General features: G+C 39.0%; 1 protein-coding gene across 3 annotated transcripts in view; it reads right to left on the bottom strand.

The window, feature by feature from the left end:
• MYLK (myosin light chain kinase) overlaps window positions 1-27,127 on the bottom strand; it is a 208,426-nt gene that overhangs the window by 19,605 nt on the left and 161,694 nt on the right. For all 3 annotated transcript variants that reach the window (XM_051623195.1, XM_051623196.1, XM_051623197.1), the window contains 7 exons: window positions 26,216-26,343; window positions 22,795-22,948; window positions 10,517-10,819; window positions 6,943-6,978; window positions 6,751-6,844; window positions 5,548-5,751; window positions 789-1,006 (listed from right to left, as the gene is read on the bottom strand). In XM_051623195.1, the coding sequence (XP_051479155.1) occupies window positions 789-1,006; window positions 5,548-5,751; window positions 6,751-6,844; window positions 6,943-6,978; window positions 10,517-10,819; window positions 22,795-22,948; window positions 26,216-26,343 (1,137 nt within the window). The remainder of the gene's footprint in view (window positions 1-788; window positions 1,007-5,547; window positions 5,752-6,750; window positions 6,845-6,942; window positions 6,979-10,516; window positions 10,820-22,794; window positions 22,949-26,215; window positions 26,344-27,127) is intronic.

Genomic DNA, 27,127 nt, shown 5'->3' with positions numbered 1-27,127 from the left:
CAAACACAACCGGAGGGCTGCTTTTTAGAGCTCAAGTAACGCTGAGCAATATGAAGACAAGAAAGCTTCAAGGTCTTTGGCTTTCAAATTGCAGGGCATATTGGACAGTTTAGTCCAAATGAGTGACAGGAAGCAGCTGAAAACAGCATAGAAAGGGGAGGACCTTGTTGAATTGAACTTCCCTCTTCCCCCATCCAATTGCTTTATTTTTAAGTAGCACTATTATATCAATGACTTTGAACGTGACCAAAACACAACCCTTTACAGAATTCCTCCCATGTTTAACATGTTCAGCAGAATGCTGTTGTTTAGGATAAGAAATGATAAAACTAACAAGGAAGTATAAATTGAATATAATTATCCGTATTTGAAAGTCTCCTAGAACATCACCGTCACTACTGCTGTCACAAAAGCTTCAAGAATTTGTGGCTTTCATGAAGATAACAGTTTTGTTCTATTTTTTACAGTAAGAGAGTTGGCGAGTAATGGTTTCCTGTAGTTTGTTGCCATTATCAACTACTTTGTATTCAGCAGGGACACTCATTCCATAGAAACAGACAGGTAGACAGTGCACATTTTACTGCAAACTCCCCTTGAAGATGAGGTGCCCTACTCTCCCTCTTGAATGTCTTCTTTTTCCCTTAGCTATTTTTGCTAAAACCAGAGCTGTTTATATGAAACACATCTATTTACTCTTTAGACACGAAGGAACATAACAGTAAGTATGAATTTCCTCCTGTCCTGCCCTTTTCCCCATGTCATACTGAAATAGGCAGAAAAGTCATTACCTAATCTTCTTGCAAGTCCGAAGTCAATGAGTTTGATGCTTGTACCAGTCTTGTTGACACACATAATATTTTCTGGCTTCAAATCCAAGTGGACGATGCCCTGCTTATGGATGTACTGAACTCCTTCTGAAATCTGCTTCATGTATTTAATGCACTCCCTCTCTGTCAGTTCAAAGTCTTCATCAATGATTCTTTCAAAGAGTTCTCCTCCAGAAACCCTATGGAAGACACAAAAAAAAGAGGACTTCTGTAGCTTGTTTGGTTTTTTTTCTTTGTAGTGATCAAACTATTTCCTTTACACAAATACAGAAAGTTCAAGCTTGCAGGAGTCACTTCAGGATGCAATCTATGTTTTGTAATGGAATTTTCCATACAAGGATCACATAGGAAGAATCACCTCTTGTATGTGCTGTAAATAAATAGATTTCTCCATTCTGAATCTCTTTCCCAGGTTAGGACTGTGAGACACCCATACTGTTATCCCAGCTGGTAGGGATGTAGCTGGATTTACATCCTGCCTTCAGCCACCTGCACCTGGCAGTAAAATGTGTGTGCCACGTGTTCCTCACCCCACTGATGTGGGTTTATCACACCACTCCAGACTCCAAGCTCCTATTTCTCACTCCTTCCTTCCCTCCTATGCTTCATCACTACACACAAGTGCAGATAAGATAATTTAGAAATAAAGAAAACTAGAATACATGGGATGGGTTGCAGGAAAAGAGGACAAAACTTCTAGCAGATGAGCAAAACTTTGGGAAGAAGAGAGATTGAGAGTGACAGAGAAAGGCTGAAGAAGGAAGAATTCAAATGATGTGGTCAATTGGAATGCAAAGCTTAAAGGGTAAATTGCTGACCCAAGTGAGCTCAGAGGGAATTTCCTCCTTAGCTATGACAGGACAAGGATACAACCCACAATGTGTTCAGTGCTGGTATTTTTAGCTGAGCTATCATCACACTGCCTACATGTCAATTCCATTTGTGTCCTTATTTAAGATGTGAAATAATTGGTCTTTGCAGGGTAGAATCTTCTGGACTAAGCTGTTTGTGGAACCAAAGTGGTGTGCTTTTAACCTAGATTTAATAAAAATGAAAGTTAAGTCGTGGTTTGGCCTTTGTTTCATTGGGTTTTTTTTTTCTAAATTCTGGGTAATCACTCAACTGGTTTATCTGCTTACGCCCAAAGATGGGAAATACTTCTTTTGTATGCAGCAAGTGAGGACCCATGCAAAAAGTAGCAAATGTTGAAGAGCAGTTTTGCTTTTAGAAATCTGTTCTAAATTAAACGCTCCATGGTCTTTATATGGCTTAATATTTTGCAGCATTCATGCTTATTGCCAAGTGTAATTGTACATTACAGAAAGAAAACACACAACTGAAAACTGGTCTTGCAGTGTTTGCACGTTGTCAGATACATGATTATAGTCCTTGTGTACTAAACTGAAATTGAAACATCTGGAGTTCTGGACACGTTTGTTGCTTTGGCTATAAGATTTCAGAAAATATATAATTAGAAATGCTACTGCAGTTTGCTGTTAACATAAAATGGTAAGAACAGCATATGCTTGACTGAGAGGTTACTTTGGAAAATAGCACATTTGTAACATAAAGCCAATAATATGGCTAGAGCTCTGAATAAAGAGGCTCTGAAAAGTAAGTAATCTAGTAGTATTCTGTTACTTCAGTAAGACATTAACCAGCATGGAGGTGTTTATGGAAACATCTGCATGCAAAATTTTCATAACTGGAGCACTCTGCAGTTCCAGCTAATAGCCATCCTAATACCTAAAAGCTATGTTCTGACTGTTTAACACAGCTAATGACAGTTTATTTTTACTATAAAAAGCCATATTTTTTCAGATCCCTAAAGCAAAAAAATTTCAGAAATCATACCATTGTCTCAAGCACCAATTTTTAGCATATAATTTGGAAACAAACTACTTTTAATACATCTGCTTGTTGTTTTTACTCTGTGACCTCTAGATACTCTAGTAACACCATTAAATTAAACTGCAATTGCCTTTATAGGATGCATGTTTTTTTTGCATTTATATCCTGAACCAAATCCAATTTTATTGTTGCCAGGTCAGAAAGCTGAACTGAACCAATGCAGATTAGGTTCTATGTATACACAGAAGAAGTCCATGTTCTTCAAAGTGTCACAACTAGTTCAGAATCTAAAATTATAAATAATTATTTTCTGGATTCTCCTATTTGCATTCTTCTGTAGATGAGGTCACAGAGGAGAATATTCCTGTTTATAGAGTCACTGAATACACATTTTAAAATATTTTATTATAAGGTTCTGGTCATGGAGGAATAGTGAGAAACTACTTGGAGTTGCCCAGACAAATACTGGATTTTAATAATTCTCTCTTTGAAACAAAGAGAAAACCTTAGTGACTTGTGCCAATTTAAATCATACCAAATGAATGAAGAAAGACAGAATTTACTCCTCAAATTTTGCTTTAATAATCTTAATTTGAAATACAATAATCTTTGTCTATGTCAAAAGAAACTGACTCCATGAAATATGTAAAAACTTCAAGGCGCTTAGCTCCCAGTGCTGAATGCTATCCACAATGTGCTACAGTTTTTCAGATGTTCTTTTTCTACTAAGATGCTTATTGTGGAACTGGTACATCACTGTATTTGAAAAGGAAATGTCTGAGATTTGAACCTGACTTCCAGGAAATTAGGAGGGCTTTTAGGTAAGAACATGTCAATTTGTTTGAATGCTTACAGTGTTTGATTTTAAAAGAATGATAAAAATCTCTAACTATACATCTGAAATCAAACCATGTAAAACAGTAACATTACAGATATTAAAAGGAGAGAGGACAAAGTGCAAAAGGTTAGAAGAAAGATATGGGAATATAATTAAAATGAAAAATCCAGGAATAGTATCAAGGAGAAAAATCCAAAGGTGTCACATCCTAATAAGACTGGTTAACAAAACTCATTTAAATTTGATTGCACTTTTACACATTTTGAAAAAAATAAAACCTCTTCTCTGGCAGGCACTAATGGAGTGTAAAGCCATATACTATTCAAAACTCTTTATACATTTCCTTGTTTTCCATTAGGTCTGCCAGCTTCTAATTCCAAGCTAAGTAGGGCTCCCATCCCTGACCATCATCAGCTTGCTCAACTGCTGGATCTAAAAATAAACACACCTTCTTGTACATTAGTTCCAAGGCTGTATAATGGAGATCCAGTCTCTGAAATACACTAGTGCAATAGCAGTTTGCACATAATCTAGCCAAGTGCCAAGCAAGCAGTACAGACATATAGTCTCTTTTGCTTCTAACTTTTGGGTTTTTATTCAGCGCTTCCAGCCAGCAAAAAACAGCTTCTCCTTCTTGGGGCAGACAGCACGTGAAGTAGATGTGGCAGCAGAACAGTGACTGATGTTAACTTTTTGGGAAAAACATCAGCACAGATCAGAATTTCATTTTCTTTCCAGCTGCTACTGCCACGAGTGTTGGATTCACACCAAGCAGGTGCGTTATGGATGATGTAAAAGTCAGTCACATTGGTTATTATGTTTTTGAAGTCTGACCATTACTTTCCACCCCACACTGTGTAGATTCTTTTCTTATAATGAATTCTGGTGCATTAACATGTTCGGAACCTTCTTCTTTCTGGAAGTAAATAACTACTGTCTCTAAATGCAAAGATACTCAAGTCAGCCATGTGAGGTTTCTGGGAGGAAAAAGTAAGTGCTCCTATCTTACTCAGCAGGAACAAAGACAGCAACATAGGCTGTCTTCAAATTCAACTTTGCTTAATTGTATAGCTTTGGGTGAAGAGTGCAATGACTTCCAAGTAAAGGAGCAATTCCCTTCTGTAACTGCTATGCCTGGACCATCATGGAGAATCTGTGCATTGACATTAGGGGCAGGTCAAGTCATGCTTAATTAGGGTTTTTTTTGGGAACAGCATAAGCAATCTTTCTGCATCTACTGTAGATATAGAACACTCACTGTGTTCACCTGTGGAGAGTTTTCAGACAGCACTCCCTTACTACAAATAAATATTTTGCAATCAGAGTGTTTATGTTGTTACATGAGAAACACATCAGACTTATCCTTTAAGCTGTCTTAAAAATATAAAAACTGGATATAGCACTTGATGAAAACTGAAGCATTTCAAATACCTCTTGGATACTACACATTTTCCTCGGTTAATTTTTCATGGAAATTCAAATACTTTGTTAGGATGTAGCTTAGATATTTGCAGTCTCAAGCATATTTTTCTCTCGTACTGTCTGTTGTGCACCAACATTCAATTATCTGCAAGAGACAACTGATCAGTGTTGATGTGAAATTTGACACAAGCTTCTTCAACACGTTTACAAGTGCCTAAAGAAAAAAGGTATTTTTTTTCCTCCTTAAATATGTTTTTGGTTCTAAGTGTGAACTCAAATGGCAACTAATGTTGCTTCTCTCTCCTCACAAGCTGGCAATAAAAGAGTGAGCTGAAGAAAAACACCACATGTACTCAATTAAAAAAAACCCTAGACAATAAAGACTGTTAACACATCTTCACTGATCTTTAAGACATATAACACACATCCGCTGTACATTTTAATCAAATTGGATAAATAACTGGAAAAACTTGGAAGATGTGAAAACCATCCAGGCCCTGCAGATGCTGAAGCTTTTACCACTCCCATGTCTTGGTAAGTTGCTGCTTTTCCATGCACAATTATTTTCAACGTCATTAGCCTTGTTAGTGTGATCTGCTTTATACTTACATTTCCAAGACCATAACGATGTTGGCTTTTTCTTCAAAGGCATCTACACATTGGACAAGTTTTGGATGATGTAGACAGTTCATGATGCTGATTTCTTCCCTTATGTTTTCTTTTTCCTTAGCAGAATATGCTTTGAAAAATTTTCCTGCCCAAACTTTTCCAGTCTTCTTTTCAACAAGCCTAAAGACTTGTCCAAATTTCCCCCTGAAAATATATAACTATTTCCATAACAAGGTTTTGCAATACATGGGCCACCGTGAATAACAACATTTTACTAAATACTACAGTGCAACAGCTCTGTTTTGAAATAAAAATGTCCTCATATCAAATACTGCTCTGTACTGATTTTGAGCAGAGTAATCTGCAAGCACTTTTGCATGAATACCCCACAATTCCAATTGCTAAGTTTTAGATAAGAGGGTTAAAAAAACAAATGGACTCCTAGCAGGCTTTAATTCATGTGACTGAAGTTTTTCTGCACACAGTTTTCTATAGGTCATGCACCGAAAGGGCAGTGGATAGGGGACATCTCAGGTATAGGATATAGGTTACAGGTGAACTTAGAATCTGAATGCTAGAGGCTTCAGTGCTACTACTTCACATTGCTGCAGATGTACGACTCTACGACACACTTATCAAGATTTGTTAATGGCAGCAGAGAGGATCCCCTGGCCTTCAGCACCACCAGCAGCACAAACTGCTGAAAGATTCTCAGGGTGTGCAACTGCCACAGCCTCGGGTTAAGCACAGAGAAGCACAGCCAGGCTAATCACTGACCTTCACTGAGCAATACTGTTAATGCTCTGGGGATTATGACTGCTGTCAAGAGAGATTCTAGCCCGTGGGCAGGGTAATCTTATTACCACTAATGGATATAATGGAAATGCAAGTACACAATGTGTACCTTTTTTTCAGCTAGCTTTTAGAACACTGAACAAGGACTCTAGCTTTATGCTTTTGTGGGCTCCATTTTCCTTGCCAGAAATGCATGTAGTGCCTATTTAAAATTATCTAGTAATAGGAATAAAGGATCTTTATGGAATGGAGGCCAACATATGTTAAAATCTATTTTCACTGCAACAGAGGAGTCCAGCTGGAATGTTGAAAGTGCTAGACACTGTCAAAGAAGGAATGCACGTGATCTTTAAAATTGACTGTAGCCTTTAAAACTCTGTGTCTTCAAAAGCACAATGTATTACTTACGATCCCAGTCTTTCTTCAATATTATAGACATCTGAAACTTTTTGTTCAGTGTTGATGGTAACTGTCCGATAGTCGACCTCTGTTTCTTTCCCTTCTACAAATAAGTATTAAGGACCATCATTAAAGCCTCCAGAAAACATTAATTAAAAGCACATATTTGCATTTGTCCTGTTAAAAAGATTAACTTCTTACCATCATCAGATAGCTCCGCTTCATCCTCTTTTAGTTCTGTGATGAAAATAAAAAGACATTAATAACATATTATGTAGGATATATAATAGAATTGACATAAGATGGTGAACTTACTCACAGTAACATGGGCAACTGGTAGACCCTATGGCTAAGCAGCAAAAAAACCTCAGGAATTTTGTGCATTAACTTAATAATTAAAATATATTCACCACTCGTTCGTGACTATTGACTACACAATCACAATCTGGTCAACTCTTCTTAATAAAACAAGCTCATATGTTTTGCACTACTTGTCTATTATACCTGCCTACTAGAAACATCAGCATACTGAATCAGTTCAATGTCATCCAATAAATACCTTTAGGAATGCCTTAGTAAAACAGAAAATTAATTTAAAATATTAAAATCAATAACAACACTTCTGACTCAGTGACAAATACTTTTTCTGGCTTTTCTGTGCATTTTTTGGAATGCAAAGCCAAAGGTAAAGCAAGTTTATGCATGAAAAGATTTCCTGCAAAGCACCCAGGCAAAATTTTCAGACTCAAGATGACTAGGAAGTTTGGACAGAATGCATTTTCCTGAGCATGGCTGAATTTTTAAATCATTGAGGTCCAAATGGAGCCTCAGTTTTGCAGGCATAGTCAAAGGCAGACAGAGATGTTGGCAAGCCCAGTGACACAAACTGAGTGAAAGCTGGCCGGAGTGCCTTGATTTTAATTTTTGATCTTCATGTGCATGAACTGTCAGTCGCACCAGTTCGTGTGTTGCTCCCTATGTTGCCTGCAGTTATAAGGGAAAGGGTTTGTAGCTGGAATGTTGTTATGTATTACTTACAGTGCTTGGGCTTGCTCTTGAGACCTGTGGCTATGATCAGTAATTTGAGAAACTGCACAGGCAGTTGCAGTGACCTGTACAATTCTCCCTTTAGCTGCTGAAGCTGAACTTTGCCGTCACAGAGTGCAAACTTAACCAAGTGATTTATCCTCACTGTGTCAACAGATTTGTGTTATGGAATATTCATGTGGTACTCTGGGTGCTGTCAGGTGCTTTAGAGTATAGAGTTATAGGCAACAGATGAGAAGAAAACAACAGAAAGAAGGGTGCAGGCTGAGCAGATATAGCTGGTCTGATGCGACAACAGGGATCACTTTCACATCCAACACATAACGCTGCATCTGTTTTCTGGTAGCAAAGCCAATCAAGTAGATATAATTTGTTACTAAAGCCCTTCTCTCTCTCTTTTTTTTTTTTCTTCTTTTTCTTTCCCGCTGGATTTGCAACCTTTGTATGTCCCAGCACAGTCTAGCTGGCTTGCAGCAATTTCCCAGAAGAGCGGGGAGGGAAGCAAGCCCTCCCCACTCCAGGGTAGCTGTCCTCAGATCTTCCTCAGCTAGAAACCACACTTGCACAGAGCACATCACATTTTCCTCCCCTTTTAAGGGCTGCATAAGGGAGCTGATCCCAACCACGCTGCCAGTAGTTAATGTCTGCCAAATACTGATTAGACAAAGAGGTCGGTTCCCAATCCTGCTGCAACTCTATATTGAAGCCATGAACTAGAAACATTTTGGTCCTCCAGGAGAAGCCTAAATTAGATAAGCAGAACATATCTGAGCTTGGTAAGCAGAGTAGCTGTGCTAAAACCTTTCTCAGAAGTGAGTCAACGGTACCAAATTTTCCTCAAACATGGCAATGCCTAGTTTATTCTGTTGTGACTTACAACCTTATTTTAGTAGCTCTTCTCTTTAAATGCAGAATGAAAAGCTAGCCATGCCTGTCTTCACTCAGATTATATTGAGACTGCTAATTTGCACTGGCCACCTCAGGACGAAAATCAGTCATTAGTCTTTCTGGCAGCAACGGAAAATCCCCAGTTACTCAGCAAAGTGTTTACATAGATGGTAGCTTAAAGTTCTGACTTTGAGAGGTGCTGAACACATGCATTTTCCACTGGCTTTAATTAAAGCACCAGTTATATTCACACACTTGAAAAACCATGCTTTATAAGACTTGCCCTTTCTCCACACTAGCTCCAGTATCAAGAACTGAGACCAAGAAGCCCTGGCAATTGAGAGCACCAAGACAACCCACCCTCCTGCAAACAGAATATGTTGTCCTTTCACTCAGAACAATTTTTAGTGTTTGTTTGGGTTTTTTTGTTTTGTTTTGTTTTTTAAATATGTACCACAATGATTCATATGCTTCCTGGCCTTTCTGTATTAAACCTATGTGAGAAAACTCTCAGTCTTAAAAAGAAAGATAGCTTGTTTGCTTTGGTCCAGTGCAAGAAGTGCCTGCTCTAGGAAAAACAAATGTAGGGAGGAGTCAGGTCCTCAACTTTAGAAGGTGTTTGTCCTGCAACTAAAGAAAGAGGGCATTCAAACACAGGGAATTTTATCGTGAAAGGCCAACATTATCTAGCTTCTTTTCAATCTTACTGCTACTCTTAACGTAATTTTTCCCAGTTTGAAGATAAGCTGCGTCTTGATTTAGATCAGGTTCTAAATCCTTCAAATAGAGGAAAGTAATTTAGAATGCATCTAATTTAGCACTTGAAGAGAAATACGATTTACTTTTGTCCAGACATGTCTGCTGAGGGGCTTACACAGTTGGGTGATGCGGCACCACTTTGCTATCATTTTGTCTTGCTGTGTCAGTAAAAGATAATGTCACAAGGATTATGTGAGACACTTCAAACTCCAAAGCCCTGCATACATAAGTAAGGAGAGAGAGATGCAACACACAGTCCACTCCTTAAAGAGCAAAAAAATGGCAAAATATATTATTCCTAGTCTGGCCTTTTTGGTGTGGTATGACTGTCAAAGTGATCCTGCACAGGAGGTAGATGCAGGTGTGTACAAGTATATGGATTCAATATCAGTTTTTTTAAAGAATGCTGATTTTTTTTTATGTGTTTAAGATTTTGGTACCAGTTTCTAAATAACATCTGAAATGCTCCAGATCTTCCCATTAGTCCTTTGAGAAGATCTTAAGCAAAAAATAAGAGGCAGAAGATACTGAAAAACATTTTTACAAGTGCAACTGGGATTTGAAGCATGGGAGCTATTGCCAGATTTGAGAGGCTAATTCAGTTTCTGCTGCATATTCAGTACTTGGTGACCAGCAATCACACTTTCTTTTTCCAAAAGCAAATTTGGTGGTGCTTATGGAGTGTTTAAACTATCAAACATAATTTTCCAACTGGGCATGGTCTGGATGTGTAATTTCAGTGTGAAAGATTTCATTTCTGGTTCCCTGTGCAGGGAACTAGAGAAGTCTGCCAGCCAGTACTCCTAGTGAGCCAGAAGTGGAATTATTGGTCGCTTTCACAAGGCAGGGTTTTGGGATCCCTGAAGCCAAGTTTCCCCCCTGGACATGTGCAAAATTTATATGCTCAATCACACATATGAAGCCTGTGAAAGGACTTCAGCCCACTGAGTGCCAGCATAAGCAGTCATTGCACATAGCCACACGTGAAGGAGTGTGTACAGTTGCCTGACCTCCCTGAGGAACTATGAAGATATCATTTAATTGAATATACTTTTTTTTTTTTTTGGTCTTAAAAACTAACCTTCTTGTTTCTCTCCAACTTTTACCAGCTCGGATTCCTGGCTGGGCTCGCTGATGCCGTACACGTTAGCAGCTCGCACACGGAATTTGTACTCCCGGTCAGCCTGCAGGTCCTGCACGTTGAAAGAGGTGCTGCGGCAGGTGGTGAGGTCTGTCCATTTGTTGTCCACTGAGTTCCAGATCTCCACAGTGTAGGACTGCACTGCACTTCCCCCATCGTAAGAGGAGCCGTACCACGAGAGAGTGAGGGACGAGCTCCGAATGTCGGATGCACAAGGTGTTCCGGCAGGTGGGTCTGGTTTGTCTGCAAAAACATATGCAAAGCACGTTAGATGCCATCACGAGGGCTAGAGGGGGGCTGCCCCCAACTAAGAGCCTTTTTCTTTCCGTGCCATTGCTCTGCTTCAGACATTTGTACTACAGGCAGAAGGAACAACTGCAGGACAGACAGACATACTTACATTAGTTAACATAGATGCAGTCCCACATGGGCCTCAGCACGGGTTGTTCAGTTCCCTGGGCATCTTGCTAAGCCATGCTGAAGCCTAATGCCCTTCACAGCTATCATTACAGAAACTGTGGAGTCTGAAACCTGCAAGTACTAAAATATAATCTCCCACAATAGTGCAAACCACTTCTTGGTGAACTTCTCCTTAGAGGTTTACTCTTGTAATAGTCACCATAGCTGTGATGCTCTTTCTTCATCTCCCTTCATCTGCTTCTATACTTCAGGGCCACTACTAACCTTTCACAGCCTCAGCATGAGCTACTCATCCAACTATACCTGGGTAACAGAGATACTAAATCCAGTTTGTTGACACAGAAAAACAGGTGACAACTTTCTTTGCTAACAACTTTTTGAACAACTTCACCTATGCGCAAGTTTTGGAAGACCAGTGCACTTTTTGGTGAAAAGGAATACACCCGAGAACTCATCATTTAAATATTGAGATTTTTTTTATCTTGTGCATTTTAGAAATCGTTGGGGGGGTGGAAGATGGAAAATTTAATTGCTTTTCCTCAGTTAGAGACCTGTTCCTTCAGCCCTTACTTGCACGAATAGAGCAAATCTGACCAGAAGCAGGCGTGCAGATGAGCAGCCAACTGTGCAGTCATCTGACACAATACAGAAGCCTTGCAGTTATATGATTTTTTCAAAAGGAAGTTTATTGATTACACAGTTATTGAAATCAATATTTTCCTTTGACAGAAAAATGTTGACCTTTTAAAAAATTATTGATTAAGAAAATCATTATGTAATTTAAGCACTTCAAAAGACTTTAAAGGGAACAAATATCTTCATTGGGAATAATCCTCTCAAAAGTAATCTAACAAAAACTTCAAAATAATGATGATGTTGATCTGGATGAACTAGTGGTCAAAGGCTGAATGAGAAATCAAAAGATGGGATAAAATGACAGAAGGGAAAAGAAAAAGATAGAAAATGTGAAATGCTATAAACAGTGGTTACACTGGATATGGACTCATAAAATCCTGTCCCATTTTGCTAGCTAAAACTGCTAATGGATGTTACTACTTTCCCCTTCAGAAAGGCAGAGCTGGCAAACCAGCCAAAAAATACAGCCACTTTCTCAGCAATACAAACATCCAAATGTTGTGGAAAACTTCTGTGGACTTTGACCAAACTGTATCAGCTATTCCTTCATACTCAAATTATCATTTCTAGGAAAATCACTGAGCAGTCAGAAATAGCCACAATTTGCCATAAAAGTACCTTTTGCTTTTTGGGCAGAGGGACTTCTCTGACTGCTGGGTTTTTACTTTTAGAGAGGGAAATTAGGGTAGTCTAATCTTATCAAGACATTCAAATATCAGTTCACTATTTGGAAGTGAGCAAGTTCTGTTGACCAGTGATTGCCCTGAAAAAATGTCTGTTACTCCTTTTAGTTCAGTTGTGATGGAAAATCCATCTCCCTCCACAACTTAAATATATTAGAAGGTACATAAATAGAACTTGTCAAGTATGAGGGAATAGACTGAGAGGGAGGAAGAAAGATGGGCACCAAGGGTTTGCAGCTGCATCCAGCATGAGAACCTCCAGGCAGAAGATAAAGAGACTACCAGAACATAGGTTATCTTTATTCATTTTGGCAACACTTAAACCACCATTCTACTAGAAGTCACTGTTATACAGTACATCTCTTGTTCAACACAACTATCAGAGACCAGATGTCCTTAACCTCTGAAATGGCTTCTTGCCCTGCTTAGTTGTCACATTTTGCTCACATCATTTTCTGGCAGAATAAAAAGGACTATTAACAAGCATTAATTTATAGTGTAGATAACATGAACTGAATCACAAAGTTAATTTTTTTGCCCAAGATCAAAAAGAGAGATTGTAGCAGAGATGAGAACTGAAACTTGATGTCCTGGTGCCTGAACAGCAGCACCCCTCTTCCATGTATTAATCCTGCCCCAGCCCCCTCAGAGCTGCAAGAAATGTGAATTCAGTGTTCATACCATTCACAGTAACAGCACCCTATAGCAGCCACCAGAGAGCTGGTTGTGTGGCATACATGGATGGTATGATTTTAGTCAAACAGCACCAACAGCCATCTTCATTTCACTCCTCTTTATTTTCCATGCAGACATTGTAGGGACTGATGCTAACTCTGCTTCAAAATCTGTATGGAAGAAGGTTCAGCTATATACCTTATTTTCCTTCAACATAATCATCATTGCATCCTCTCAAGATGTAGACAGAACTTGGATAAGGAACAGCTGACTTACCCCAAATCCAAACAGAACAGGGCAGTTGCTGATAGCAGCAGGAGAACACTTCAAAGAAAAAGCTAAGCTAGTAGTCTATCACCTTACAGAGGCATCTGTTTGGGTTTGTCAAAGAACTACCGATTCTCTGACATCTGCTATGCACACAACTAAATATGGACAGTATGTGTTTGCTTAAAAAAATTAAAAAATAAAGTGTTAGCTTGCTCTAGTGCTTTGCACTGAATTTTACATTGAGGGAGGAAAGCATGCTTATGCTTCAGGCTTTGCAGACCACAGGAGCTTGCTTCTCATGCAGGACATGAAAATACAGTCACTCTTTGCTGACTTTCATCACACTGCTGTTTCCAAATGAAACTCTGGGCATGATTTATCAGCCACCTAGGCCACAGTTACCTTAGTGACCTCTCTTTCCATGACTCACCTAGATCACTGCAATCCTTTTGGCCTGCATAGTTTACAAAAGCAAGGCTTGGGCATGTGAGTGCTGGAGGGAAAATATTCATGGACAAGGGGACATCAGCAGTGAAGAAAATGCTACATGGCTTTAGTCTAATATCTGCCAGCCCTGGGAATATTTCTGCTCTCCTAATATATTTTTCCAGTAGGCAAAGATGAAAAACTGCAATCTGGCTGGACTCTCTTGAGCCAGAAAGACTCACTTTTTGTTTTAAGTCTACCATGTGCCACTGCCTGCAGATCTGCTTAATGTATAAATACAGGGTTAGTAGCTGCTATGGGAGATCATAAACAAGAATGAAAGCCCAATCTTTGCTCTTTCTTAATAAGACAGATGTACATCTACCATTTTACTATGCTTAAAATTATTTGATATCAGACTGGATGGTATTCTACAGCTCTGCACATTCAGAGAATTTGCAGGTGGTCTCTCCATGTGTCTGTTTTGTTTCTCAACATTTTATTCTATGGGGATTTTAAAGGTTACCCTTTCCTCCTCTGTCTGTATTGAAAGCTAGGGTATTTTGCCAAACTACTTTCCCTTCTGAAATATGAAATCTTCATCAGCAAAATTAAATGCTTCCAATAAAAACATCTAGTGGGTTGAGGAGGGGTGTGGAAGTCAAGCACAATTCTCTATTTTGCCCTTTTTTAGTGTTTAGTATACATGAATGTCCTTGAGCTGCCCATCTTCAATATTTCATTAGTGTGTCATGTGTGGTCTTTTACATACACAAACATACTTCATGCATAAGCTTCATTGGACCACAGTTTTGTTCTTCCTGTTCTGGACCAAACCACAGTCACAAGCCAACGTGGGAACTAGAAGGGAGTGCATCCAAAAATACACTGCTCCTTTGAACATTTCTATAGGGGAAGCAATTAATTTTAAATACTGAGCTCTAACTTCAGTTTCACTATTATATGCAGCAAAAGAAAATGTGTATATTCTCCACCATGTCTTAACTATATGAAACTAGGGGCACTCCAGCCTTGGCTAACTTACAGCATGCATACTACAACAAAATCAAGACTTAGCTGCGCTTTATAATATTCTAGATTGACACAGTTAAATTGGCTGTATCCACACAGTCCTCTTGAACTTGGACAGAATCCTACAAACTCTGCCTCCTTTGTAGCAGATAGTACTTAGACCTCTTTAACTAGGATGCATGATGACCTTGCATGCTTAATAGAATGGATGCAGAGGCTAAAAGATAATTGGAGGCTGGACAGTTAAATGCTATGGGGACTCAAACACAAAGCTCCCTACATAATCTCTTTAGGAATATCAGTAGAGTTGTCCTGACCTGTTTCCGAAAGCCTAGTAGCAGGCAAAGAAGATGGAAAACCAGCTAATTTGGCCCCAAGTCTGCCTCAGGGACTGTTCCACATAGCAGCACAGGACTGCATAAAGTCACTGGCAATAGTGGCACAAAGAAAACAGCAATAGCAGCTCTATGCCATGCATAGGGGAATGAAGGTGATGTGAAGGAGGGCTCTACTGGTTTCCTCCCTTTGTGCTCCAGAAAAATAGGCACAGATTTTTTTTTTTTTTTAATTACTTCTTACCAAAAGGAGACATAAATTGCCAGTACCCCAGAGCAAGGAGGTCAGATTTCAGTTTTTTTCTTTGTGGCACGTGTTCCTTAGGGCAGATGGTAAGGTCATGAGCTGGCCCCCCATGAAATGTATAAAGGCACATTTCAGACCATACCAGGATTGAAATGCACACTTCTTATTTATTCCCAAATTGAAATCAGCTGCACTTCTTCCTCAGACAAATTCTCAGAAATATTTTGGTAAACAGGTTTTGATGTACAGCCTGGAGTAACCTTTAATTAATTGGTATTTGTACGCTCTGAGAAGCATAAAGCAGAAGCACGCTCAGCCTTTAGATCATGGCTATGTATGATAAAAATTTGACATGAGGTCCTTGCCCTTTTTTCAGTGGTGTATAACTCAAAATTCCTGCTGATAAGGAAAGGGACTTTCTTTCTTTCTGCATAGGTGGCAAACCCATAGCTCATACAGGACACCCACATAACACAAAACCGTGCAGCCCAGATCTAACAGCCTTCTCCATGTGCCTCAGTTCACAGAGTTTGCAGAACACAAGCACCATTCCAGGAGACCAAAAAAGGCAGCAATCTCCTTATCTAACTCTGAGTACAAGGAAATGGAAATTGCCCTGCTCCTTGATGTGAGGGTCAAGCTCAGCCAAAGCAAAGTGATAGGTCTTGCTGCATGGTAAGAGTGTGCAGGGCGCTGGCGGGCTCTTCAGCAGCAATGCTGCTCCAGTGGAAAGCCTCTGAAAACTGAGAATGGTATAACTACAGCCTCTAAAAAAGGTTTTTTTTCTCTTACAAACAGAAACAGAACTGAAAGAATGCCTCTGAAGTAGTTTTCTTTATCTGTTCTCAAAATTGGTTTGGTTTCTTTATAAATCCAGTTATCATATTACCGTATAATACTATTATTAGCTATTGTGATATTTGTCTGCCAGATAAAGAACAGACAGAAAGAAACAATTTAATTCCATTCCACAAGCTGTTTAGCCAGAGAAGGTATTTAATATGCTGCAAAAGCCAGTTGAACACTGTCCATGCCGACAGCACTGGCAGAACCTTCATTTGAAATTCATCAGCAGGAGAAAAGCGAAACCATAAAAGGTCATAAATGAACTCGGCATTATTGCTGACAGGGCTCGGGGTCATGGCAGACCTCTCTGCTTTGCTTGGAAAACTATGCCCTGCAGTTTTTTTTCCAAAGGAAAAAAGTGCTAGAAGTGCTAGAAGAAGAGATATTATTACCCCTTAACACCGTGTAACACCCATCAACCCTTCTGAATGTTAGTGTACCACAGGTTTAGTGTCAAATAAAACTAGAAAAGAATGCCTGCGTTCTCCAGCAAAACAGCACAAGAGAAGTTGAAATGAACAGAAATTTTCTTCTAAGGCAACAACCTCCCCAGCAGAGCTGAGGACCATGTGGACAGGGTTAGTTAGCTCAGGGGAGAAGAGGTTGAAATTCACCCCTTCTCTGTAGTAAACACTGCAGACTGCTGCTAGCCTCCTCAACGTGTGATCCCTAATTGCATTGCTCCTCCCAACAACCCTGACATAAAACTAAGTTATTTAAAAACTGCCTTTTTGAGACCTGTAGATAAAGTCGCTCACAAATGGGGGAGGCCCAGAGCACTGCTTTATGCCATTGTTCCCATTTTGCCAGTTGGGGAAACTGAGGCATAAAAGAGTAAAATGACCTTATCCAAGGATGTGCAGGAGAATGGAGCTGGGAATGAAATCAGAGCTCCCCACTCCCACGCCAATGCCCTTGGCACAAGAACGTCTCCTTCTGCTGCAGGCCTAATGGAACAAACAAATACATAATGCATTCTCAGGAGCCCTTTTCTTAAACCATCTGCTTCTGTGCCTGAGTCAACAAGCTATTGGTATTACTCATGTGCTACACATTAGGCACCTGGTTTGACACCTGGTTGAATCAGAGTTCCAATGCCTGTTCAGGGAAAGGGAGACTTTAGATTTTAGGACTTTCCCAGTAAGACTATCAGCAGATTCCAGGTCTTCACTGAGGTGACTTTTGGTTCTAGGAACCCCATATGCCTGTGCAGGGGTCATGATGAATAATTTCTTAGTAACTAAGACATTCCTATAATTTAACAGCAGGCAAAATACAGGAATTTTATTGTGGGAAGTACTGTCATGAAAAATAACTAAGTGGGGAGTTCTACTGGAATTTCTTCTGGCAGAAACTACATTGAAACTAGATGGTCCCTCAAGGAATAAATACGGGTCAGTGTACTGGCACTGATGTACAGGGCTACATAAACTGTTTTTACTCTAAACATTCGTGTCTTGCTGTGGAAATTTAGTTTTGATACAGCTGCAGAGTCTTGCCACCAAACATTAGAGGGGAGGCTGGCAGCAGAGGTTAGAACACTGTTGAACTACAACAGCAGCACGACAGCAACATAAGACATCTCTTCCTTAGGAACCACCAGTTTAGTTTTCCTTTAACCATAAAACTGGTGACAAAAGTCCTCCAGCAATCTCAAGGAATTTAAAAGGCTAAAGGTTAGAGACCAAGTCCACCCACATATTCTTAGGAAATTCACTGCATTTTCAACCCTAACTGTAAACATGAATACTTTAAGATATAATCTGATGCTTCTTGGAAGAAGATGAAGTTCCAGGAGCATTTATGTTAGCATTTCTGAACTGCAGTATTTTCTGTAGAAGTGTCTGTGTTCTGCTTCAGTATCTGTTACAGATGTCTGCACTTGCTTTTTCAGAGCGGGAGCACATGGTTTCTGACCATGGCTGGATCCACTCAGTCTGAGCAGCAAGCTCTGAGCCAGGCTTCTCAGGCATAGTGCCACTGTCAACTGATGGTTGTGCTACCATATTTCCTTCTAACAGAGCTTCAGGGCAAAGAACTAACACTAATATTGCATGCATATACGTCACTTGTTGAGCCAGGACCAAAGCCTTCATATAAGCAATTAATAATCCTACCATTATATGAATTGGCTATTGGAGTTATTAGATCTTCTTCTCAAGCTAAACTTGTATTTTATTTTTTTTTCCTTGGAAATATTCTGCTTATGCAGATTCTGCTAAAGGAACAGAAGTAACAGTTCCCCCACAGAAAGTGACTTCTCTGTCCCAACTCAAGTATGGAATCATAAACTCTTGCAGGATGCAGGTATTAGTGAATTCATGTCATACTATTGGTTTGCCTATCCCCAACATGTTGATATATAAGTGTATTAAATGGTTCATCACTGTCCAACAGTGCATGAGGATGTACTACATATATAGTATGTTATAGTCCATATATCTGTCGTATAGCTCACTAATCACCATTATTTTTTTAATACAGTACCACTCCAGGAATATAAAAAAATCTAAAGGATTTATAAAAGACAAACAAAAGTTTATCAAAATCAGCCCCCATGTGTTTTTACTTCCATATCAACAAAAGTAAAAGATAATATTCCTAATATTCAAAGTATTCACCAAAGACCACTGTATACCAGGTGTGAAAGCATGAAGCTGTTTGCACATGGAGGAAGCTTATGGCACGGCTGCAGAAGAGCTGCTTCTCTAGTACCAAGTTCTCCCTGAATACTGTTACTCTTTTGACTGTTTGTCACAGTATCCAGCTTTAGCCAGTATGACCAGCAGGTTCTGTTTTCAAAAGCGGTTACAGATTGGGGTATTCCTGTCATACTAAAATGATCAGAACCAGAAATTTGATCAATTTACCAATATATATCTAGCAACTGGCATGAAAAGAATGAATATTTCTTGCTGTCACTGCAGAGTGAGGGCTCTACTTGGCCTAAATCAGTCCGGTCTTATCCTAAACTCATCACTGCCCAGTTTAATCAGACACAGTGTCTGCTGTAAATCATTAGCTCAGTCCCATATCAAGCCATTTTGGTTTTGGAGCAGAAACATGTTGCAAAATCTCCCTACAGAGATCACCCTGCTAATAAAATTGTTTATTTAAGAGAGATAATCATAACAATAGAGAAGAGCACACATGGACATTTTGGGAGCAGCTGTCTTTAAAAGAAGACATAGCTTAACTTGGATGTCTCACTTCTAACTGCAGGTCTCCCAGTGTTGTTAGTGTTTGTACAGACATAGTTACACAAGGAATCAATGTGAAACTCAAGACTGTTCCTGTGGCTCAGTGTTCAGTGCTCATTACCACCCTGCATTGCCTGTCAATTAACGAGTGTCCTCTAACTTGACTGCAAACAGCTCACACTGGTGGCTGAGTGGAACAGGACATGTTGTTCACTGATACTCATTAAAATCACAAAGGCAAATAAATCCTTTTAAGTTGGGTTTCTCTCGAGAGCATGTTTTCCTGTGGCCCAAACTGTATCAAATCACACACTGTTTGAACTCTGAATGTCAGAATCCCTGCTCAGTTCACTTAAGCTTGCAGTTGAAGTCTGAGCCTGTCTGTTAGCAGTTAAATTTAGGACTTCAGGAGCCAAATTCAAAGGAATTCAGGGTAGATTTTTTCCCCTAAAAGTAATTATTAAAGGTTAATTTATAATAATCATGCCCAGTGATAGTTTACAGTCAAGGACTCAGGGTTTATATCAGAACAGGATCAATTCTGATTTGAATTTTGGAAGATAAGCTCAGTCCTTTGTCCTCCGGTTGGAGGCAAGTCAATAATGTTATTTTTGTGAAGAAAGGTCTTTGACAACCAAAAGCATAAACCCAATGTCTTCAATATCCTCAGAAAGGTCTTTAGACCTTCTGCTATAAGATCAGACCAGATTGTTCAAATGCTTATCAGTCTGAACCTGAATACCTCCCAGGGTGGAGACTGCACAGTTTTTCTGGGCAGCCTGCTTCCTGGCATGCATTATGCTCCAATTTTAATTTGGGAAATGCTTTTTGGAGTCTTTCACATGAAAAGCTTGCCTATCAGCATGAAGATTTTGCAACCCACATGGTTGTAAGGAGCATTAATAAAATAAATACTCCATTATTTCCTTATTAATTAATTTTATATTTTAACAAATGCCTTTGATTTGCTAAAATTCAGAACAGACAAGCCTGTTAGCTGCCTCTTTGAGAAATATAGCTCTAGGTTGGCTCAGACACACTCCTCCAGAAAGCAGATGTTCTCTATTTATATTCAAGAATCAGTTGTGAGCTGTGGTCAGTCAGCAGTTTTTTCAGCACACAACATGCTCATAGATGCACCTTTTATCTGTAAACTCATAGGGAGGTGGCTCACACAGAGTTTAGAGCTGCCTTATAAATAGCTGAGGCAAACAGAGTTGATCTTTAACACCAGGGCTTACTCCAGAAATGCTTGTTATGAATGTGGGGTCAGGGAAAGGAGGGCAACTTTCTTCCCAGTACTTTGGATGGAGCAGAGAGAATGGACAAGTGGGAATTTGGGACTCAAGATGAGCTTCGGTAGACTAAAAGGTCTCACATTTTGCATATTTAGAGAAATATAGTTTCCCTGTTTTGACTGGAACAGGCTTTGGAGAAAAGTACCTTCCAGCTTACATGAACATTTAACAACTTTGTAGTAGCAGACAGGGTAAAGGATTTTATCTTAGTAGTGAAATTCTAACTCAATTCCTGGAAGGAAGATGTATCTGTTTACTTTTCCCCATTTTTTGAGTACCTAGATGGAAGAATCTGGCCTTAAAATGCATGTGTAGCAAACTAGAAATCTTGAGTCTTTGTCATGCCTTTGGCAGTGATGACATCAGTGAGATGTCTCACTGAAGAGCTTGGCAATTTTACAAGAGAGAATTTATTCTTTTCAGTTGGAAACAGATAGCTTGTCATCAGCCAAAGCACAAACTCTAGCACATTGTAATGATTCTTCACCCAAATGTCCCAAAAGCATCTCTGGGAATCCCACTGATCTCTGCCACATTTCTTATGGAAGAGCAAAGCAGGAGGCTGAGATGTAGCTTTATAAGGCTATAGAATTCAAAGACTTTCAAAGCCATTAACTTCAAGGGATATAAAACACTGACTTACATAATAACAAGTCAAGGCTCACACAGTGACATGATAATATGAATTGTCTGTCTAGTTCAGCTAAAAAAATCCGTCTTGGCCAATAACCTGCTACAATTTATCTATGCATAATGTGAAAAATACTTATTCTGTTCTCTTCTATTCTTGAATTCTCTGGCATGATACTGGAATCTACTTGATATTTATACTCATTCATTCAGTCATCTTTAACTTCAATGGAAGCCACAGATTACATGAAAGAAATTAATTTCAATAATCAGGAGGCCTCTGTTGACAATACATACAGCAGTGTGCAGCTGAGAGGCATTCACTTTTTAGGAGTAGATAAAGTAGATAAAGAAAGTGTGACCCATTAAATTTTGGATTGCTGGAATGAATTTCCAGTCCAATTTGGGTTAGTGGTATTTTGCCATTGAGTTTGTTGGAGACAGATTTTCATCTTTAGCCTTATACCCACATTTCTTAATGTGCTCATTAACCCACAGCTGTTGGGGCAGCCAGTGCAGTTATGAGTGAGTGATTAGGATGCAGTCTTGCTGGTTGAACTAGAATTCATTCAAATACCTGGGCAAGCTCTGCTCTCCCTCTCCTTGTGCCAAAACTGATTTGTAGGCCATCAATAACAGTCTAGGAACAGATCCATCCCACAGTCTATATGTTTTAACCAAATAATCCTCTTTGATTGGAGAACCTTGCTGAAATCCCTGTGTATCCACAGCAAGGTGGGTTCATTAGTGCTTTCACAGGTAGATGTCCCAGCTCTAGATTAAGTCTGAAACACAAATCTGGTCTAGATCTAGGCTGCAGCATTAGCTGCAAATATACTGCAACTGGTAGTCTACACCTATTTGCAGCTGTCCACAACCTGCTGCAACAAACCTGATGGCCTGAAGGTGTGACCTGACAAGGCTGTTTGAAGCTTTAGAATACATGTCTGCAAAAGCCCAGACAGGAGGGGCTCCATATTAAAAACTGCTTCTATTCACTGCTTTCTGTAACTATAAAACAGTAGATAATTGTAGGAATTTCAATTAAAAGGATAAAATCTCCCTCCCACAAACAACAGGATGTTTTCAAATTTACAGTCTAATAGAAGCCACCTCAATCCTTATTGAACTAACTAATTTTAAAATTTTCAGTCTAGCAAACATCTGGTTGCTGCAAACATTATGAGAAAAAGAAGTGGTATCTAACAAAACAAATGGATACATGAGCTGTTTTCTCCCCTCCTGCTTTTTTTAAAAGGCTGAGCTATTTTGTACCTCCATTGATAATTAGTAATTTTTCAAAATAAAACACAGTACAGCACTATTGAACTTTTTATAGTCCTTTTTACAATGTGACTATCCAGTCCAGATCTTTTTTTTTAAAGTACTAGTCTTTCATTTCAGTCTTCTTAACTTATCTTCTTAATTTACTTAATTGTTTGTGTATCATCACATATAAAGCAAATGTAGTGTAATGTATGAAGAATGAGAATATCTCTAAAACATTAATATGGACTTACCAACAACCGTAAGGTTGACTTGTGCTTGTCTGCTGCCAAGTTTGTTCTCTACGACTAGGGTGTAGCACCCACAGTGTTCCTGCTTTGTTGATGATATTGTTAGCTTGCTGCTGTTCTCATCATTCTCAATTTTAATATATTCATTTTCTTGAATCTGCCAAAGTCAAAAGAAAAAAATATAAATATTTCATGGGGGAAATGTCTTAATATCTGAAAGTGCTCAAATTACAATACAAGGTTATCATATCATATGATATTGAGTGTTATCTGCAGATAATTCTATTACAGCAGCAAATAAATGCAGCTGGTAAAGAGTGTGACCAACACAAAACATCTAGAAATGCAGTGGAACATTTTAATGGTTCCAGTCCTACAAAGGCAACAGGGAGCATTGGTGTTGCTGGGATTTGACTAAGGAAGAGGAGTTTGACTTTCTATCTCCTCTTTGACAGGCTGACAAACCGTGTAATCAGCAAAAGAATGAAGTGTGGTCTCACATATCTCCCAGAGACTACAGGGGAACAAGGGTTTAGCTTTAAATACCCTAATTAATTTGTCATTCTTCTTTAGAGGCCCAGTGTACAAGTCACCCATAGCGGTGACTTTTACCCTCTGGTCTTAATCAGCCTTATTCTGTATTTCCACATAAATCAGGGTAACAGTTTCTTGGGCTTGAACAATTGGAGATGAAGTTGCCTGAAATTGAGATATCGTTATACAGCTGTGCAGAGAGAGACATAGAAAGAGCAGATTTAGCTTTCCAATAGCATTCTTATTTTCTGGAGAGGCAAAAATCAAAATCTCCGCTGAATACCATAGCCATAGTATGAACTATTTTTTAAATGAAAAAAAAATGCTATTGTAGCATAAATGGCCAAGGAGACTTAGATTTTAATCAGTATTAGGTTGTGACATGACAGATTACTTAAAAACCTCATAATACTCCACTGCAATTATAGAAGTTGTACACTGTGTTCTTATGAAACAGACAACATAATGTCAATGCCCTTCTTCCTCCCACCACTTCCTTCTTAGATAAGTGACTCTTCCAACTCATTCTCAGAATTTCATTAAAAATGAAGGGTATTTAGTTTGCCTTATCTTGTCTCGTACACTCAGAGAACAAGAAATAACAAGGTTACAAGCAGGAATTTGCCTGCTTTCTCCTCAACTGAGATAGAACACATCCATTGCTATGTGCCCAAAAGTAACCTGAGAGACATGCTGCTACAATAACTCCCACAGAAAGTTAGCAAATGGGATTAGGTAGGATTACAGTTTAAATTACACTCAAAGTTGTTCCTCTCCTCCCCCATATTTTATTTTTCTGAGATTCTACACTGGCTTATCTGTTTAACTTCATTAGAATTAGTCTGAGGGTAATAGTAATTAACAAATCTGTCCAGTAGAACTAGATCTGCATTATGCAGAGAAAGCCCTGAAAGGATGGTTGTCGAGAACAGGAAGCTGGATCCTTGCGTTCCCAAAATGAAGTCACTGGTCCAAGACGCTGCAACAATTGGCAGTGCCAAACAATGGACTTTGTTCCTTAACTGACGAGACTTTCAAAGGCTTTCCCCTTTTTAGCTGAGCAAAGTTCCAGCATCCCTCCAATAGGCTGCCATCGTGTACAACAGTGTGAGTCACAACTATGTGATGTTGCCTTTCTCCAAGCAAAAGATATTTGCCCAGAATATACCTGTGAGAGGCCACTGTGGCTCTCTTGAACCTGAGGGAATGTGAGGAGGGAACACTGAGAGGACAAGTCCCTCCTGCTGCAGCATACAGTGGCAGGGCTGAAATTCCAACTCGCCACTTACTGGATCTGCTCAAATAATGACTACAGAGAGCCACAGGGAAATTGTAAGAACATTGAGATTTTCACTTTTAGGACTGTGAATGGAACAGGGTTGAAATCGACTGTATTTATAGAAGAAGAAGAAATCCAAGAATAACAACATGTGGTGAAGTGTAAGTGGAAAAGAAAGCAAAATAGTGGTGCATTACAGTACATAGAAATTGGCTTCCCATTTAATTTAATTAATGAAAGACTGCTACCCACACTTGGGCTCCTACAGTGTTGATTAACCTTCCAGAAGTTGTTTTTTTTCTTTTCTATCTCATGCACCTACCATAATGAACAATTTTAAAATAATAAAAAATGTAGACTCTGATAAGGGTATTATGAGCTCTCTATTATCACACAGAATTTGTATAGGAAAATCACCTTGAAATATATGTAAACAGGATTGTTGAATACAAGAATGAAGTCAGAATTCTGCAAAAAACAGAAACTCAGTTTTGAGAGGTATGTTTTACCCATGTTTTAAGACAGAGATCAGCAAAACAGGACACTGAATGTCATTGGAGCTTCTGAGACCTATTTTTTTTTTATGAACGAGGAGGCTGCTTTTTAACTCCAGTCTTGAAACAAATGAATTTGAAAAAACACAGGAGTTCAGGAAAAAAACATCCTTTTCCCTAAAGTAAGAGGTTATTTGGGGTTAGCAAAGATGGAATCTGGAATACCCTTTGCACTAGCAAACTGTTTTGAATTCTTTCAATTAAATGCTGACACATCTGTATTTAGAGTCTAAACTTCCTTGTAGATGTTTTTATTTATGTTCTATAGAGTGCATAAGGAGTTCAGAATGAAATAAACTAAACAGCAGCTACAGTACATATTTATATTTGCTCTGTCCTAACATGGCACTTTGTCTTCCAGTTTGTACTTGCATATTAGATTAGTTGATTGAAAGGGATTTTATTATTAGCTAAAGCAACTCTCTTTAGAAATTGTCCTTATAAACACATGTAATACAGTTCAAGGAAATTAATTCAAGTAGAAGGAACTTTAAACCTAGGGAGTTTGGCACTCCTGGCAGCATAATTGCTGTTGTGCTTTGTACAGTGACATTTGTGTTGCAAGATATTTCACTCAAGCTTCTTACATGGCATTTTGCCCCTCTGGTAGAACTTTAGACCAAGCATCGATGAAGAATATGCTATTTTTGAAGGAGATGAATGTTCCCTCTGACACATACTTTTCAGATACCTTTATCTTTCACATCTTGTATCCTTTAATTACATGGTCTAAGGCTTTTCTCAAAGGAACAGTGATTTGTTAATGAAGGAGATAAGTAGCAATGGGTTTAAACTGTAGTAAGAAAGAGTTGGGTTTGGCATTAGGCAAAAATGTCTAACACTATGGATATTAAAGCACTGCAATAAGTTGCTAATGGAGGTTGTAAAATCTTCACCATTGGAATATTTTCAGGAGAGGAGAGGAAAACATCTGTCAGGAATGACATTAACTTTGTTAGTTCCTCTGGAATGGAGATGGACAAGATGGGTTACTGGAGCTCCTTTCCAGCTCTACTTTTTCAATAATTGTTAAAAACAGACCAGAAAAAATTATTACCTGCTTACGGAATTTCATCCAGGTGCAAGTTATGGGTGTTGTTCCTACAACTTTGGCAAACAGCTCCACTGATTCACCCGCACGGACTTTTCTGTCTTCTGGGAACTGAGTAATCTGAGGAGGAGCAGCTGACAAAAACAAACAAACAAACAAACATTTCTGTTTAGGTGACTAGACAATTTATTTTTCTTAAAATTCAGAACACATACACCTATCAGCTCAACAGTTTCAGAGCAGCATTTGAAATCCAGATTAGCAGTCTGCAAACCTGCTCCCTAATGTCATCAAGAGCATTCAGATAATGTAAGACTCAACACCTGCCTATGAAGATTCTGGCTTCAGTAGCCAAGTAAACATCACAAAGGATATCTATTAGAGAGAAAAAGAAGGAAATTGATGTCTCCCTCCATCACAGTCAATTTTCCCATGAGCAATGACAGACCCATTTTTTTTGTGTATTGCAGTTGTTTCTTTTAAATCTTGCAGGCCTGTTCAAACTCCTCCACGACTGAATCAGGTGTTGTTCCTCCTCCTCCTCTTCCCTCCCCCACTGCCTGAGTATCAATGGATGGCAGAACATCTCTTTTGCTACTTCATGACTCTCAGTTGTGATGCTGAGTGTGCCAGATCCCTGGTAGCTTCTAGGGACAGATGCCAGAAATATCACAGTCCAGACAACTCCAGGGTGAAACCTGTTCTGTTGTTTTACAGTTAAAAAAAAAAAATACTTGGAGGGGGCAGAGCGTGTATATGTGTAGATTTGAGGACACTTTGACAGAAAGAGTAAAAGGCATTCTCTAACATAAGAATGACCTCGCTGACAAATGTAACATCCCTGTCCAAAGCACAGGGCTACCGCATATGAAAAAAGTGCTTTATTTTTCTTTTCAATGTAGTTAAAACAAAGTGGGG

Source organism: Apus apus, chromosome 6, assembly GCF_020740795.1.
Source record: "Apus apus isolate bApuApu2 chromosome 6, bApuApu2.pri.cur, whole genome shotgun sequence".
Lineage (NCBI taxonomy): Eukaryota > Metazoa > Chordata > Aves > Apodiformes > Apodidae > Apus > Apus apus.
The sequence above is the reverse complement of the archived record's forward strand: the minus strand, read 5'-3'. Positions and strand labels throughout refer to the sequence as shown.